At 41.4% G+C, this 18,831-nt stretch overlaps 1 protein-coding gene across 2 annotated transcripts; it reads right to left on the bottom strand.

Moving 5' to 3' along the window:
• Nucleotides 1-459: 459 nt before the first annotated feature.
• Nucleotides 460-18,823, bottom strand: OIP5 (Opa interacting protein 5; the record flags this gene model as incomplete). Of its 2 annotated transcripts, XM_080673046.1 has the most annotated exons (5): nucleotides 460-905; nucleotides 4,674-4,755; nucleotides 7,362-7,484; nucleotides 18,172-18,238; nucleotides 18,490-18,823. In XM_080673046.1, 5 exons carry the CDS (start codon nucleotides 18,806-18,808, stop codon nucleotides 810-812), a joined length of 687 nt encoding a protein of 228 aa, XP_080529172.1. The 2 variants fall into 2 exon arrangements, with proteins under 2 accessions (XP_080529172.1, XP_080529171.1); XM_080673045.1 differs by lacking the exon at nucleotides 7,362-7,484 and having other exon boundaries at nucleotides 810-905; nucleotides 18,490-18,808.
• Nucleotides 18,824-18,831: the final 8 nt, after the last annotated feature.

Raw genomic sequence — 18,831 nt, 5'->3', positions numbered from 1 at the left:
GGGTGGGAACCGGGTGACAGGGAGTTATGGGGGGGAAAAAGAGGAACAATTGTAATAATCTGAACAATAAAGATTTATTAAATTTTAAAAAATCAAAATACATTAAAAAAATAATATATTTTTATTGATTTCAGAGAGGAAGAGGGAAAGAGATAGAAACATCAATGATGAGAGAGAATCATTGATTGGCTGCCTCCTGCACTCCCCACACTGGGGATTGAGCCCGAAACCTGGGCATGTGCCCTTGACTAGAATCGAACCCAGGACCCCTCAGGCCACAGGGCAACACTCTATCCACTGAGCCAAACCAGCTAGGGCTACTTACACATTTTAATAAAACACAGGGCTGACTATAACCTTGAGAAAATGCAGAATATAAAACCTTTATTGCTTAACTGAAATGTTAATTCTTGGTTACAACTATTCATATAACTGCTCCATGTAGGAATCACAGTAGTCAACATTAAGTACAACTTTATTACCATATATTTCTTAAGATCATTCATGGCACATTGCCCCTTAATCCCTAAATATGCAGTTAAAGGTGTTTTCAGAAATGACTATGAAACTGATAAGAGAGCTAAAATAATTTCAGAAGTCAAAGAGATATGAATCTTGGCCAGCGAGCTCCTTAATTTCTCATCTATAAACAGCTTCACAAATCATTTGGAAAGTCAGCCTAGATGTAAACATAATAAACCACATTTCCTGTCCATTCCTGAAGTTGATCTTTCTCAAGAAATGATTCAACAGCTGTCTTTGAAGATGGCAGTAAGGCCTGACCCTGATACTCAAGCTCCGGTTCTAGATCAGTTTTCTGTGTTGGACTGGTCAGGAGTCACTTCCTTCAGCATCGTCATCAGTGAACTTAAGTGATTATGCGTTAGTATTATCTTCTCTTTTAGCTGGGAAGAGAAAAAAATATATATATCAGGGCATCTACCTCTCAATTTGTTGATTCTAGACGTCACTTCAAATTCATGCTAGTGATTGGGAGCTGGCAATGTCTCAACACAATACATTTGTTCTCTTTCTAAAAGAAGTTTATGTAACAGAGTACACAATAAGATCCTCAGATATAAGATTTCACATGAAAAGAGACTAGTCATTGTTACTTCTATCTTCCTCCTTCCTACCTCTATCACCAGGTTTAAACTCCAAAAATTGGGAAGGAAGACAAAATGCTTTTCTTTAATATTCTAATGGTCTTCAGAAGTAGCTCTATTTGTCAGGTTTAGACGAGATATTTTTTGCAATTCGATAATTTTCAATAGTTCTTTCACCGTAGAATAGTTGTATTTAGAACCAAATTTAGTGTTCTTCAGCATACAACATGTACTTAGACTCATAAATAAAAATATCATGGAATACAGAAAAATGGATTAACAGTTTTCTGTTGAAGTCATGGGTAACAACAAAAAAATCTTATTTCCATAATTTGCACAGTACACTAAATCTATTTTTTATGATTCAAGATATAAGCATATACAAAATTTATCAGAAAATTTTGCTTAAACAGATAACTCTTACTGGGGTGCTCCTGGACATAATCATTTTTCTTTTGCTTTAAAGAGATTTCCCTCACCCCTGCCAGTCCCCCAACCCCCCTGTCCACCATGCATATCACTCTGGGTGTCATGGTCTTTTATTTTTTTGTAAGTTTCATTTGTATAACTAAATGCCCATGATAGTAGCTTCAGATTGGAAAGAGCAAAATAAAATAACACAAAATCAAAAAAAAAAAAAAGATTTCTGTCCTTGTCTATCTATATTCCAGTATTTTTACTATGATGTGCTAAGGTATGTAGATCTCTCTGCATTTATCCTTGCTGACCTTGTTGAAGTTTCAAATATGTAGATTAATGCTTTCCATCAAACTTGAAAAATTTTAACCATATCTCCTTGAACATTTTTTCTACTTCTTTCTCTCCTTTTTTGTACTCCCATCACTAAATCATATTTAGGTGTGCTTGATGTGTCCTGTAAGTCTCTTAGGCTCAGTTCATTTTTCTTTCTTTTTTCTCTCTTCTTTAGATTGCATAAGGTTATCAATCCATATCTCTAAGTTTGCTGCTTCTTTCTTTGGCCAGTTCAAATCCATTGCGCTCCTCTAGTGAATCTCATTTCAGTGTTTATACTTTTCAACTCACAGGATTTTTATTTAATTATAATTTCTCTCTCTTTGGGGGATAACCTCTATTTGAAGAGACACTGTCATCATGCCTTTCCTTTCCTTCTTTAAGCATGTTTTTCTTTAGTTTTGGACATATTTATATTAGCGGCTTTGTAGGCTTTGTCTTCTAATATTTGGGTCCTTTAAAAGGCAATGTCTGATATCTACATTTTTGTTGTTGTTAATTATCACCCAAGGATATTTTTCCGTTGATTTTTAGAGAGTGGAAGGGAGAGACAGAGAAAGAAACATCAATGTGAGACATATTAATTGGTTGCCTCCCACACAGCCCCGACCAGAGCTGGGAATCGAGCCTGTAACCAAGGCACATGCCTTTGAGCAGAATCTAACCTAGAACTCTTCAGTCCACAGGGTAATGCTCTATTCACTGAGCCAAACCGGCTAGGGCTCTGATGTCTGCTTTTTATCCAGTGTATGGATAATACTTTTATGTCTAATTTTTTATTGAAAATGGACAATTTATTTATTGATTTATTTTATTTTATTTTATTTTATTTTATTTTTTTTTATATTTTATTGATATTTTACAGAGAGGAAGGGAGAGGGATAGAGAGCTAGAAACATCGATGAGAGAGAAACATCGATCAGCTGCCTCCTGCACACCTCCCACTGGGGATGTGCCCGCAACCAAGTTACGTGCCCTTGACCGGAATCGAACCCGGGACCCTTCAGTCCGCAGGCCGACGCTCTATCCACTGAGCCAAACCGGTTTTGGCGATTTATTGATTTATTTTAATGGACAGGTTAGATAATATATTGTAGCAACTCTGGATACTACACAGGACACACATTCCTTTCTATAGTGGTGGTTTGCTCATCTGTTTAGAAAGTTGGCTAGACTATTTTATTGATGCCTGTTTCCCCCACAGTGTGCAGCCTGTAACTCCTCAGAGAACATAGCCTTGGGATGACTGGTTTTAGCAAGGCTGTCCCTTTCCATGATCTCTGTGTAGGCTGTCTGCCTCCATTAGCATCACACCCAGCTATTAACCTCCACTAACTGCTGGCTGATTGCTCTATTGTTTTCAACAATGCCCTGGGACATAAATTGCTCCATAGTCTAATTCAATTAAATTCAGACACTTAGTAGGGATAACCTTTATTAAAGCCAGTTCCAACTCCAGGAGGCCTGCTCTTAGCTATTTCCCTGATTCTCTCATAAACTAGTCTAAGGTTTAGCTTCTTGCTCTCATAGAACTACCAGCTTCCTTTTAAGCAAAAATCTCCATTGTTTTGGGCAGTACCCTTAGAGTTAAACATCCCCACACATTTTCAAATAGCCAGCTCTTCCCAGACAAAAAAAAATATGAAGGAATTCATCACCACCAAACCAGTATTACAAAAAATATTAAAGGGACTTCTTCGAGGGGTAAGGGGGGATCAATAATAAAATGGCAATAACTACATACACATACCAATAATTACTTTAAATGTAAATGGTTGCCCTAACCGGTTTGGCTCAGTGGATAGAGCGTCAGCCTGTGGACTGAAGGGTCCCAGGTTCGATTCCAATCAAGGGCATATACCTGGGTTGCGGGCACATCCCCAGTAGGGGGCGTGCAGGAGGCAGCTGATAGATGTCTCTCTCTCATGGATGTTTCTAACTCTCTATCCCTCTCTCTTCCTCTCTGTAAAAAAATCAATAAAATATATTTTAAAAAAAATAAATGTAAATGGTTAACTGCTTCAATCAAAAAACAGATGGCTAGCCCTAGCCGGTTTGGCTCAGCCTGCGGACTGAAGGGTCCTGGGTTCGATTCCGGTCAAGGGCATGTACCTTGGTTGCGGGCACATCCCCAGTGGGAGATGTGCAGGAGGCAGCTGATCGATGTTTCTCTCTCATCGATGTTTCTAGCTCTCTATCCCTCTCCCTTACTCTGTAAAATATCAATAAAATGTATTTAAAAAAAAACAAACACAAAAAAACAGATGGCTGAATGGATAAGAAAACAAGGCCTGCCCTGGCCGAATGGCTCAGTTGATTGGAGTGTTGCCCCATGCACCAAAAGGTGGCAGGTTTGATTCCCCGTTAGGGCACATACCCAGGTCGCAGGTTCGATCCCAGGTTGGGGTGTGTACAGGGGGACTGATTGATGTGTTCCTTGCATATCAATGTTTCTCTCTCTCTCTCTCTCTCTTTTCTTCTCTCTCTAAAATCAATAAAAACATATCCTTGGGTATTAAAAAAAAGGAAGAAGAACTTTTAATTGCCCTGGTCCGTGTGGCTCGGTTTGTTGGATTGTCATCCTGTGCACCAGAAGGTCCCAGGTTCGATTCCCGGTCAGGGCGTGTGGGAGGCAGCCAATTGATGTATCTCTTGCACATCCATGTCTTTCTTCCCCTTCCTTCCTCTTCAGAAAAAAAAAATCCATTAAAGAAATTGTTGGAGTATCATATCATTTCATCATTCCCAAGGTCATTGGTACAAATTATCAGGAGTTGTCTAGATAAAGGATACACAACAATCATGAAATGTTACCTCTGCAATCTTTTCTGGTAGAGGCATGTTGTGAATATCCATCTCAGATGCATTTACTATGGCTTTTGTTTTTAAGAGATAGCTAGATAGAAAATCGAAAATATTAGTATTAGACCACAGTTAAGATAATCAGTGAAGCAAACTTGCTCTCTAAAGCAGTATGTGTCAAGCAAAGACAGCCTTCTTACTGACTTCCATTTCAAGATTCACAATGTATTTTGTAGAAAAAACAAATTTTCAATTAACAAATCATCAGAGAGACACTGTCCTTATCCCACCCCTTGCCAGTCAGGAATATATGAGATAAAATTAACCCAGGAGAAACTAGAAAAATAATCAGGGTCATAGGAATAATCCTGATGAGTATAAGCTTCACACTCCACCATTAGATCATGTAGCACAGCTAGAAGAAAAAGAATCACATTATGAAAAATAACTACTTGTTTGCTACCCAGAAGCTATTCCTCAGTTCTCTGGTGTTAACAAAATTTTGTTTAGGGCAGCAGTGTGCCCGGTCCTAGGAGATGAACCATACTATTCTAAGCCAGTTGTGGCAATCTTATTCCCTACTGTCACATATCTTGCTGTCCTAGCTTAAGTGATCATGTGACATAATGCTAATGAAAGACCATTCCTTGTATTCCCATACTTCCCATATCCTTTTCCGTCCAGGTGGAGATGATACTGTCTATGAATGCAATGCTTATAATCGCAGCAGCCATTTTGCATCCAAGAAGAAAGGGCCAAGAGAACCAGAGATGATGACCCAGAGTCCTGTCATGGCCAAGCCACTGGAAAACTCCTGGAGTGGCCAACTGTCCCCACCCCTTACTTGTTAAAGCCACTATAGTCAGGTTTTCTGTGACTGGCAACCAAATTCATCCTGATACAAACAGATACAGATTTATTATCTTTCCAGACTCATGCTACCGATACTTTCCTAATTTCTAGTTAATAAAAAAGAATATACTGACCTTTGAGTCCAACTCATTTTACAGATTAAGAAATGAAATAGAATCCCATAGTGCTTTTAAAAATTTATATTAAAATTTGTTGTTACTTAAAGTTTATTTCCCCTAAACAAAACTCAATTACAGCTCTGCTGAAACAATTACTTATAACCATTTCTTAAAACTCTTTGAGTTTACTAATAGCACACATTTAGTTATCCCCCTCTTTAAACTTAATTCTAAATAGAAATTATGTAAGAAACTAGAAATTGAAGTACATCTCAAGTGTATATTTCCTTTTGAAAATCTGCATTGAAGAACAAATGGTATATCTAGTGCACACTGAACAACCTCATGGTAAAGATGGGCTTTATTTAAGTTTTATTGCTTAGTCATCCATAACTCAGCTAGAGATACCTATCTAAGCATATTAAAAGAGAAAAGGGAAACTTCATGTTTCCTTTATGAAAGGAAAATGAGCTTTAGATTTAAGACACGGATTCAAATCTCAGCTCCTCTATCGCTCTGAGACTCAGTTTTCTTATTTTATGAACTTAGTGAGGTAAGCATAACGCCTGGCAAAATTAGGTCATCAATGGCAATTTTTGTTCTTTTTTTTAAAATACATTTTATTGATTTTTTAGAGAGAGGAAGGGAGAGGGATAGAGAGGTAGAAACATCGATGAGAGAGAAACATCGATCAGCTGCCTCCCACACACTTCCTACTGGGGATGTGCCTGCAACCAAGGTACATGCCTTTGACCGGAATCGAACATGGGACCTTTCAGTCCACACGCCGACGCTCTATCCACTGAGCCAAACCAGTCAGGGCTGTTCTTTTGTTTTTTTTCTTTTTTTTTTTTTTTCTTTTTTTTAAATATATTTTATTGATTTTTTACAGAGAGGAAGGAAGAGTGATAGATAGTCAGAAACATCGATGAGAGAGAAACATCGACCAGCTGCCTCCTGCACACCTCCCACTGGGGATGTGCCCGCAACCAAGTTACATGCCCTTGACCGGAATCGAACCTGGGACCTTTCAGTCCACAGGCTGATGCTCTATCCACTGAGCCAAACCGGTTCTGGCTGTTCTTTTGTTTTTAATGATCAAGAAAAGACATTTTTTTAACCTATTAATTTTGAGAGAAACATCAATTTGTTGTTCCACCTATTTATATATTCACTGATGGATTCTTTGTTGTTGTTTTTTTTAAAATAGATTTTTATTGATTTCAGAGAGGAAGGGAGAAAGAGAGAGAGAGAGAGACACACACAAACCCGAAACCTGGGTATGTGCCCTGACCAGGAATAGAAACCTTTTGGTGTACTGGACGACGCTCCAACTGACTGAGCCACATAGGCCAGGGCTTTTTTTTTTTTTTTTTTTTTTAATTGATCACAGAGAGAAGAAGGGAGGGAAAGAGAGAGAGCTAAAATCTTTTTTATATGAGACAGTGTCTGACTTGAACATCTTCTTTGGTATGAACATTTTGCCTTTTCTGGAAAATCTTATAAAATTTATTTGATAATATCTTTGTTGCTCTGGCTGGTGTGGCTCAGTTAGGAGTCCTCCTGTGCACGGAAGGGTTGCGGGTTCGATTCCCGATCAAGACACATGCCTGGGTTGCAGGCTCCATCCCTGGTAGGGGGCATGCGGGAAGCAGCCAACTGATGTTTTCCTCTCACATCAATGTTTCTCTCTAAAAAGCAATTTCAAAAAAAGACTAAATCTACTCACCATTCCATTTTGTCACTGGAAAGGCAGAAGTGACCTTTCAATGCAGCCAGCGCAGCATGGGTAGAATACAGATGGAAACCAATGGGAATCCCACAGGAACTACAGAATAAAAGGTTGTAAGTGCTGGAGGGGGGAAAAAACAGAATATGGGTAAGAAAGAAAATCTGCAAACAAATACAAAATAACCAGCATCTGGATGCATTCCTAAGAACTATGCTATAATAGGAATGTCACATTCAAAAAAGGTTAACTCAGATTTTAATATAATTACACCCTAGATTACAGATAACCTTGTGTATTCTGGCCACAAAAGAAATCATGGATGCAGAAATGTCAATTCAACAGAGAAAAGTTATTTACATGGATGCAGAAATGTCAATTCAACAGAGAAAAGCAGAAAGAGAGCTAACTAATCAGATTAACATTTAAACATATAAAACTACATAAGACTATTTAATTTAGCTACCATTACATAATCAAGTTGACCTGGGCTTACTAAATAATTTATTAATAGAATTCAAATCAGGACTTTTATTGTGAAGATAAAAAACTTTAAGAAAAGGAATCCACCTGGTTGATATGGCTCAGTGGCTGAGTGCACCATGCACCAAGAGGTCCCCAGTTCTATCCCCAGACAGGGCATATGCCTGGGTTTTGGGCTTGATCCCCAGAAGGGCTTACAGGAGGCAGCCAATTGATGTTTCTCTCTCATCAATGTTTCTCTCTATCCCTCACCCTCTAATAAAATAAATAAAAGAAAAGAAATCCTATTACCCTTAGCAAGCCATCAATTTTCTTTTCATCCTCTGAAATATTACTGGATGAAGAATCGGGAAATATTGATTTTAGTTCTAGTTACTAATATACCACTTGGATAAGTCACTTACCTTATTTGCTGGTATATAAGAACATCCAGCCCTAGCTAGTTTTGCTCAGTGGATAGAGCGTCAGCCTGCGAATGAAGGGTCCCAGGTTCGATTTCAGCCAAGGGCACATGCCTGGATTGCAGGCTCGATCCCCAGGAGGGGGCATGCAGGAGGCAGCCAATCAATGATTCTCATCATTGATGTTTCTATCTCTCTCTTCTCCCTTCCTCTCTAAAATCAATAAAGAAATATATTTTTTAAAAGACATATATAGGTCATTAAAAAAAAAAAAAAGAACATCCAAATATTACAAAAAAATGTTTTAGGAAAAAATAAACTTTAATAATGCATGTACTGAGAGCAATTTTATTTTTTTGTTTTTTATATATGTTTTTTATTGATTTCAGAGAACAAGGGAGAGGGAGAGAGAAATAGAAGTATCAATGATGAGAGAGAATCATTGATTGGCTGCCTCCTGAATACCCCTACTGGGGGCAAGCCCACAACCCAGGCATGTGCCCTGATTGGGAATTGAACCCTGACCTCCTGGTTCATATAGGTCCATGCTCAACCCAAGCCACGCCAGACAGGCACTGAAAGCAATTTTAAAGTGGCTTGGTAAGGGAAAGAGAAATTGTATAAACATAATACATTATGCAGTAAAATTCTATAGAGTATAAAAAGTCACATGGCTATAAAAAAAAACATTCTAAAAAACAGACACTAAAGAAGACCAAGCAACAAAATATACTAAATTTATTGGTAAATGAAGTCCCATATCACACATGTAGTACTGCATTTTTTGTGACTACAGTAACCAAAGAGCAAGTCATAAATAAAGTTTCAATAATTTGTAATTCCTATGTAGGAATTAATTACATCAGACAAAGCACAGTACCTAAAAATGTCTCATGGAAACTAATATATGGCCAGAGCAAAATGTAAAGAAATCCCAAAAATCTTATGCATGCTATATAAAACAAATTATTTCATTGACTATTAATCTCACAAATGAAGGTTTGATGACCATGCCAAGTAAAGAACTTGAAGGCAGAGGGAATACACAATGAATAGGTTGTGGAAGAAGGTAGTTATAAATACCAGCTATGACCATGTGACCAGTTACAGAACTAAGAACTACAAATGTCATGAGTATTTCCTCTTCATTTTGTTATGTTTGTGTGTACTAGTATATGTATGTATTATTCCCTTTTTCTTTTTAAGATTTTATTTTATTTTATTTTTTTGTGAATCCTTACCCTTTCCACTGATTTTTAGAGAGAGTGGAAGGTTAGGGAGAGACAGAGAGAGAGAGAAGCATTGATGTGAGACACATTGATTGGTTGCCTCCCACACCCGCCTTGACCAGGGCTGGGGATCAAGCCTGCAACGGAGGTACATGCCCTTGACCAGAATCGAACCTGGGACCCTTCAGTTTGCAGGCCAACGCTCTATCCACTGAGTCAAATTGGGCAGGGCAAGATTTTTAAAACTGATTTTTAGAGAGAGAGGAAGGGAGAGAGAGAGAGAAAAACATCGATTTGAGAGTAGAACATTGATCAGCTGCCTCCTGCAGGCCCCCCATAGGGGAGGGGACCAGCTGCAAACCAGATATCTGCCCTGACTGGGAATCAAAAAGGCAACTTTAGCCCTGGTTGGTTTGACTCAGTGGATGGAGCATTGGCCTGCGGACTGAAGGGTCCTGGGTTCGATTCCAGCCAAGGGCACATGCCTGGGTTTTGGGCTCGATCCCCAGTGGAGGGCATGCGGGAGGCAGCTTATCAGTGATTCTCTCTCATCATTGATGTTTCTATCTATCTCATCCTCTCCCTTCTTCTCTGAAATCAATAAAATATATATTTTTTTAAAAAGGCAACTTTACGCTGAAACCGGTTTGGCTCAATGGATAGAGCGTCGGCCTGCGGACTCAAGGGTCCCGGGTTCGATTCCGGTCAAGGGCATGTACCTTGGTTGCGGGCACATCCCCAGTAGGAGGTGTGCAGGAGGCAGCTGATCGATGTTTCTCTCTCATCGATGTTTCTGGTTCCCTATCCCTCTCCCTTCCTCTCTGTAAAGTATCAATAAAATATATTAAAAAAAAAGAAAAAAAAAAAAGGCAACTTTACCATGCATGGATGACAGCCAACCAACTGAGCCACACCAACCAGGCTCTTTCTTCTCTTAGCAAATATGTTTTCTTTCCTTTATCATGCAACATAAGATATATTGTCTTTATATCACAGTATTGATAATTTACACCAAAGTATTCAAGTTATGAGAAAACAAAGAGGAAAGTAAACATCAATTACGGACTTCACCTCCTTTTCTGGAGAGGGGTTAGTGCATTTTCAGGTATATTGTAAAATAGTCGAACCATGTTACACAGAATTATGACCTCAGTATTGTCTTTATTTGGAGATTAACTATATCAAGTTAACAGGTGATGGTTAAATTTTTCGTGTCCGCCCAGCTGGTGTGGCACAGTGGTTTAGCTTCGACTTATAAACCAGGAAGTCACAGTTCGATTCTAGTCAGGGCATATGCCTGGGTTGCATATCCCCAGTAGGGGTGTGCAGGAGGCAGCCAATCAATGATTCTCTCTCATCATTGATGTTTCTATCTCTCTGAAATCAATAAAAATACATTTCTAAAAACAAAATAAAAATATATTTTAAGAAATATTTTTTGCGTGTCAACTGAGTCACAGGTGCCATTATTTTGTCAAACATTTTTTTTTTTGTCATACAACGATTAATATTTATTTAGGTCATATTTCCATTTGGTCTAGATTTAATCAGACCTGCTTCAGGAAGGATTTTATTCTGAACTTGCTGATCACCTATACATTAGTAGGTACTTGGCTAACTGAATCTGGCCTCTAATTCAGCTGAACTCATGGCTGTGCTTTACTTGTCACCACTTCTTTTCTTTTTTTTTTTTTTTTAATAAATCTTTATTCAGATTATTACAATTATTGCTCCTTTTTCCCCCCATAGCTCCCCTCCACCCATTTCCCACCCCACCTTCTGCCCTTACCTCCCCCCCACTGTCCTCATCCATAGGTGTATGGTTTTTGTCCAGTCTCTTCATGAACCCCCCCATACCCCTTTCCCCCTGAGAATTATCAGTCCACTCCCTTTCTATGCCCCTGATTCTATTATATTCACCAGATTATTCTGTTCCTCAGGTTTTTAATTCACTTGATTTTTAGGTTCACTTGTTGATGGATATGTATTTGTTGTTCATAATTTTTATCTTTACTTTTTTCTTCTTCCTATTCTTTAAGAATACCTTTCAGCATTTCATATAATACTGATTTGGTGGTGATGAACTCCTTCAGCTTTTTCTTATCTGTGAAGCTCTTTATCAGCCCTTCAATTCTGAATGATAGCTTTGCTGGGTAGAGTAATCTTGGTTGTAGGTTCTTGCTATTCATCACATTGAAAATTTCTTGCCACTCCCGTCTGGCCTGCATAGTTTCTGTTGAGAATTCAGCTGACAGTCGTATGGGTGCTCCCTTGTAGGTAATTAACTGTTTTTCTCTTGCTGCTTTTAATATTCTCTCTTTGGCTTTTGCTCTTGGCATTTTAATTATGATGTGTCTTGGTGTGGTCCTCTTTAGATTCCTTTTGTTTGGGGTTCTGTGTGCTTCCTGGACTTGTAAGTCTATTTCTTTCACCAGGTGGGGGAAGTTTTCTGTCATTATTTCTTCAAATAGGTTTTCAGTATCTTGCTCTCTCTCTTCTTCTGGCACCCCCATAATTCTGATGTTGGTACGCTTGAAGTTGTCCCAGAGTCTTCTTACATTATCTTCAACTTTTTGGATTTTTTTTTTTTTGCTTTTTGCTTTTTCGGTTGAGTGTTTTTTGCTTCTTTGTATTTCAATTCTTTGACTTGATTTTTGTGTTCCTCTTGTCTGTTTTTGGGTCTCTGTATAATATTTTTTATTTCAGTCAGTGTATGTTTAATTTCTAGTTGGTCCTTCTTCATATCTTCGAGGGTCTCGTTATATTTATCGGCCTTTTCTAGGATATTCTTAAAAAGCCTTATGCCGAAACCGGTTTGGCTCAGTGGATAGAGCGTCGGCCTGCAGACTGCAGGGTCCCAGGTTCAATTCCGGTCAAGGGCATGTACCTGGGTTGCGGGCACATCCCCAGTAGGGGTCGTGCAGGAGGCAGCTGATTGATGTCTCTCTCTCATCGATGTTTCTAACTTTCTATCCTTCTCTCTTCCTCTCTGTAAAAAATCAATAAAATATATTTTTTAAAAAAGCCTTATAACCGTGGTTTTGAATTCTATATCCAGTCGTTTGTTTTCCTCCATTTCTTTCATTTGTGATCTGATTCTTTGACGCCGCATTTTCACTGCTTCCCTGAGTTGGTAAGGTAGATTTGTGTGCTAGGTTTCCAATATGGCCCAGTGGGTCTGCCTCCCCAGTTAACCTGAGGTGGACACTCTTGGTGCACCCCTTTGTGGACTGTGTGTACAGCCTTGTTGTAATTAAGTCTTTATTGTTGTTGGTATCACTGGGAAGAATTGACCTCCAGGCCAGTTGGCTGTAAGGATCAGCTGTGTCTATGCTGGGAGAAGTTCGGTGCTGGAGACAGCCTTATAGGATTAGACTTGCCAAATTGCAATAGCCTCTGTGCTCAGCTTGGATGGGGTGGAGTCTCAGTCTTGGCTTCCAGTCAGCCTTGCCCTTGTGCGCACATGCGCGCCTTAAGACCTCTGCCTTCCCAGCTCGAGTCTCCGCCCGAGAGTCCAGACTCCCCCCACAAGAGCGTGGGTCCCCAGGGGCTTGCCTGGAACTGGGGTTCACTGCAGTCAGAGCTGGGGCTCAGTGCAGTCAGGAGCCTCTGATTCCCTTCCACTAGGGAAAGCCTGTGGCAACCTCCGCAGCCTTTGTGCGCACTGGCACGTGCACGCTTTCAGTCCTCCGCCTTCCCCGGCTCCCGAGTCTCCGCCCGAGAGTCCAGATTCCCCCCACAAGAGCGTGGGTCCCCAGGGGCTCGCCTAGAACTGGGGTTCACTGCAGTCAGAACTGGGGCTCAGTGCAGTCAGGAACCTCTGACTCCCACTAGGGAAAGCCTGTGGCAACCTTCGCAGCCTTTGTGCACACTGGCACGCGCGCGCTTTCAGTCCTCCGCCTTCCCCGGCTCCCGAGTCTCCGCCCGAGTGTCCAGACTCACCCCGTAAGAGCGTGGGTCCCCAGGGGCTCGCCCGGAACTGGGGTTCAGTGCAGTTAGAACTGGGGTTCAGTGCGGTCGGGGGCTTCCTTCCCCCTTCCGCCAGAGAAAGTCAGCCAGGCTCTCAGCCGCCCTTCCCTCTACGCGCACAAAGACCCTTTGCCGTACCTCCAATTCTCTGTGAGCTTTTCTCTTTCCTTCTAATTGTAGAATTTTCACTCAGCCAGCTTTCCTGTGTTTCTGGATGGTGTCTGTTCTGTCTTTTAGTTGTAGTTTTGAAATTGTTGTGCGAGGCAGCAGTTTAGGTGTTTACCTATGCCGCCATCTTGGTTTCTCACCTTTGTCAAACATTTTTATGAATGTGTTTGTGAGGGTGCTTCTGAATGAGATTAACACTTCAATCAGTAGACTGAGTAAAACAGATTCCTCTGACTAATGTGGGTGGCCCTCATCTAATTAGTGCCTGACTAGAAGAAAATAACTGACCCTTTCATGAGTAGGAGGGAACACCTGCCTTGGCTGCCTTGAACTGTAGCATTGGTCTTTCATCCTGCCTTTGGACTTGAACTGAAATGTAGGCTCTTTCTTGGGTCTAAAAGCCTGCTGGGTTTTGGACTGGAACTTATACCTTTGGCTTTCCTGGTTCTCATGAGACAGGCTAGTAAGCTAGGACAAGTGGAATAACTGAGACCAATAGTTAAACAAGCAGTTTGAGTTATTTAGTAAATCACAAAATCCAAGGACACTTAAGAATACTGTATAGTTTACACTTCTCCCCAACTAGAGGGTAAATAACTTAAATCACTCTACTCAGGGAGATAGATAGCAGAAATCCAATTAGTGCCATTTGCCAACCACAAGGACAGATGAAGTTAAGGGAATAAATCTCATTTGGGCACATCAGCATTAAACTGATGAATATTCTGTTGAGATTCTCCCCTAAACTCCTAGCCTTTAAAAAACGTTTCTGTGCTCACTTCGGCAGCACATATACTAAAATTGGAACGATACAGAGAAAATTAGCATGGCCCCTGCACAAGGATCACACGCAAATTCGTGAAACATTTCATATTAAAAAAAAAAAAAAAAGTTCCTGCTCGCTCTAGCTGGTTTGGCTCAGTGGATAGAGCGTCAGCCTGCAAACTGCAGGGTTCCAGGTTCAATTCTGGTCAAGGGCACATGCCTGGGTTCAGGCTCAATCCCCAGTAAGGAGTAGGCAGCCAATCAATGCTTCTCTCTCATCATTGATGTTTTTATCTCTCTTTCCCTCACCCTTCCTCTCTGAAATCAATCCTCCTACCTAAAAAAGGCTAATATGCAAATCAACTGAACGGCCAAACGACCAGTCGCTATGACATGCACTGACCACCAGGGGGCAGACGCTCAATGCAGGAGCTGCCCCCTGTGGTCAGTGTGCCAGAAGCCAGGCTCACGGCTGGCAAGTACAGCGGTGGTGGTGGGAGCCTCTCCCACCTCTGTGGCAGTGCTAAGGATGTCTGACTACATGCGGGAAGCGGGCCTGAGCCGTCAATTGGACATCCCCTGAGGGCTCCCAGACTGCGAGAGGGCACAGGCCAGGCTGAGGGCTCCCCCCACCCCCAGTACACGAATTTCATGCACTGGGCCTCTAGTAAAGATATACTTACAAAACAAAACGTTCCTGCTCTCTCCCTCCAGGAAGGAGCATGCCAGCACCTCTCCCTTCCCCTTTTTTACCCACAGGCATGTGTCTCCTAAACTCTAAGGGATTCCCCTCCCACTCCCCTGCCAAGGTCTGCAACCAGACACAATGCACAGGGGTAGCTGGTCCCAGGCTAACCCCCTGATCCTGTCTCCAAGGCCCCCTTTTCTCTGACTTCTTAGTGAGCCAAGGTAACCCAGTCTAGGCTCATTTTCCCACCTAATTCCTCTCCTGTAGCTTCTATTCTAGGCCCGTCCATGTTTCCCTGTCCCCAGCTTTTAATAAACATCCTCTAAAAATCACCTGGACAAGTATTGTGAAATCTTTCCTGCACCAAGTCAAGAATCCACACACTACCAGCTGGCTCTAGGTACAACCACTCAGGGCCAGGTCCCCTTTTCTGGTAACACTCAGGCCTGTGAACTTGGACTAAACCAATGGCTCTTGCTTGCCAACTACAGCTCTTGGGACTTCTCATCCTAACTGCATGAACCAATAACTAGTAATGAATTTCTTCCTGCCATGTCCCATGGCTCCCCTTATTCCAAAAACACCCAACACATGGTTCTTTCCTTCCAGTGTTTTATAAACCATCTAGATCAGTACTGTTCAATAGAAATATGTGAGCCACATAAGTAATTTTATAAATGTTTTTTAATATGTTTTTATTGATTTTTAGAGAGAGAACGGAGAGGGATAGAGAGATAGAAACATCGATGAGAGAGAAACATCATTGATCGGCTGCCTCCTGCATGCCTCCTATTGCGGATGGAGCCTGCAACACAGGCATGTGCCTCTTGGTTCCTGGGTCAATGCTCAACCACTGAGCCATACCAGCCGGGTGCCAAATAAGTAATTTTAAATTCTCTTAGTCTTGTTTAAAAAATTTTTAAAGAAAAACATGAAATTAATTTTAACATATTTTATGCTATCCAATATATCAAAAATATAACTTTAACATTTAATCAATATTTCTAAGTTATTAAATTTTTTTGTACCAAATGTTTAAAATCTAGTATGTATTTTGCCCTCACAGCATATCTCAAGTCGAAATGGCCACAGTGCTCAATAGCTATGTGGCTAGTGGTTACAGCATTGGAGAGCATGGGTCTAGATGCATTATTCTTCTTTCTAAGATGATATTCAGAGAGCTTCTGCCTCTGATCCCACATGATCCAATTCCAAACAGGCTACCACTCCTTCCCTCCATTCCCTTTGGGTAGGAAGAGGACACTCCAGTAAGGATAAGGAGTGTCTTTCAATTGGGAAAGAGGAGCAACAGACCTCTTCCTGGTTACTAACTAAAGCAACTAAAGAATTCCTATACCTTAGCCCAGCTGGTTTGGCTCAGTGGTTGAGTGCTGACCCATGAACCAAGAGGTCACTAATTCAGTTCCTGGTCAGGGCACGACTGGGTTGTGGGCTCAATCACCAGTAGGGGGCGTGCAGGAGGTAGCCAATTGATGTTTCTCTCACCGATGTTTCTTTCTATCCCTCTCCCTTCTTTTCTCTCTAAAAATCAATAAACATATATTTTTTAAAAAGACTATGAATACATTTTACCAAAAAAAAAGAATTCCTATAATTTAACCCTGAAACTGAATCAAACTGGTCAGAATGAATTGTCTTGCTGTTAACGCCAACACTCCCAAGTTGAGGAGCCTTGTTACACTAAATCCACTGAGTACTGTTGTTACTTATAAATTATAACTGGCAAGATGCAAAGTTTACTAGGTGGTATAGTACTAACGCATTATCCTCAATGAGTACATTCCAAGACCCCCAGTGGATGCCTGAAACCATGGATAGTCAATCCTAATCCCTATACATATATTATGTTTTTTCCTATATAAACATAGACTTTCGGCAGATCTGAATAGCCAGCATGACTACCTTTGCACTTTGGGCCCATTATTAAGTAAAATCAGAGTTACTTGAACACAAGCACAGACATTGTGACAGTTGATCTGATAATCAAGCCAGCTAGTAAATAACTACACATGAGCGAGATTTCATCGCACTATTTATAATGAAGCACAGTTTAAAACCTATAAATTGAATTTTTCATTTAATATTTTCAGACTGTAGTTGACCTCGGGTAACTGAAACCATGAAAAACAAAACCATGGATAAAGGGTACAGACTACTGTATTCAAGTAGGTAACATTCAAACGTGTCTTCCTCCTAGTTTCCTGGGTTACAGCAGAATTAGTCCTGCTATTGCTTATTACAAATGCCAGGTTACATGCAAACTTAAAAGTCCTAGTTATCTCAAAGGATTGTGGTTTGTAGTAAGTTATTATCACTATACACCAAAATATAATTTTCTTGCCCTGGCTGGTTTGGTTCAGTGGATAAAGCATCGGCCCAAGGGCTGAAGGGTCGCGGGTTGGATTCCGGTCAAGGGCGGGTACTTTGGTTGCAGGTTCCCGGGTGCGAGCCGGGAGGCAACCAATTGATGTGTCTCTCTCACATGGATGTTTCTGTCTTTCCCTCTCCCTTACACTCTCTCTAAAAATCAATGGAGCCCTAACCAGTTTGGCTCAGTGGATAGAGTGTCGGCCTGCGGACTGAAGGGTCCCAGGTTCGATTCCGGTCAAGGGCATGTACCTTGGTTGCGAGCACATCCCCAGTAGGGGGCGTGCAGGAGGCAGCTGATCGATGGCTCTCTCTCATCGATGTTTCTAGCTCTCTATCCCTCTCTCTTCCTCTCTGTAAAAAATCAATAAAATATATTTTTAAAAAAAATCAATGGAAAAATATCCTCGGGTGAGGATTAACAAAAACAAACAAACAACATAATTTTCTCCTTTTTCCTCTACTAGACACACCTTCTTAGCCTCACTTCACTTGCACAAGCCACTAGGGATACGTAGCCCTCAAAGAGATCTTAAAATCTATCCACAAATACAACTTTTCCACCAATTATTGCATCAAGTTCGTAGAAGACTGAAACAGGTAAAAGGAACATACTTCCAATACATTGTATGGATGGAATAAACTTTTCTTCCAGCAAGATCGCTCCTCAGTATCATTAAGTCAGGGACCGGAGACCGACCAGGAATCTTAGTACGTACCTGCCTTTGAGTAAACCTTCAATGCCAACAAGGAAGGGAGCTTCCAAAACAACGTTATTTGTAACTCCTATGAAGAATAAAAAAAAAAAAAAAAGCGATCAGAACCAGTACCTGTGCGGCCTTGAAGGGAAAACCTACTCCTCCAGACAAGCTCATCATGTCCACAATAATCAGGAAAAGTTTCCCACAATTTCCAGATATTAATTCCGTTTTCTTCCCCAACCGGCTCTCTGCCACCCCGGGAGAGAGCGGGAACACCTTCCTGCGCCTCCCCATCTTGGGCCCCCTCTGCCTTCCCCAGACGCCGCCCGCACTCACTGGAGAATACTACGGCCCCGAGGGACCGCGAGAGGTTCCAGGCGAGGTGCACTGAGTCGGCAAGCACGACGTGGCATCGCGCACACTGGAACACCGCGCACCTCTCGGGCCGCAGCCAGGCCGGCAGCCGCGGGCCGGATGGCGGCTCCTCCGTCCACAGCTCTGCGGAGCCGAGCGGCGAGGACCCCTTCACCACCTGTGTGTCCCACTCCATGGACGTCGTAAAAGAGGATCTGTCAATTGTCTTAGTGCCATCACAAGAGTCAGCCTCCCGCAGCTTTGCATAACGAGAGCGATGCCGCCGCGGCCGAGCAGCCATCTTTCCGCGGCCGCCGCCGGAAT

The sequence above is a fragment of the Plecotus auritus genome, assembly GCF_963455305.1.
Source record: "Plecotus auritus genome assembly, chromosome: 1".
Classification (NCBI taxonomy): Eukaryota; Metazoa; Chordata; class Mammalia; order Chiroptera; family Vespertilionidae; genus Plecotus; species Plecotus auritus.
The sequence above is the reverse complement of the archived record's forward strand: the minus strand, read 5'-3'. Positions and strand labels throughout refer to the sequence as shown.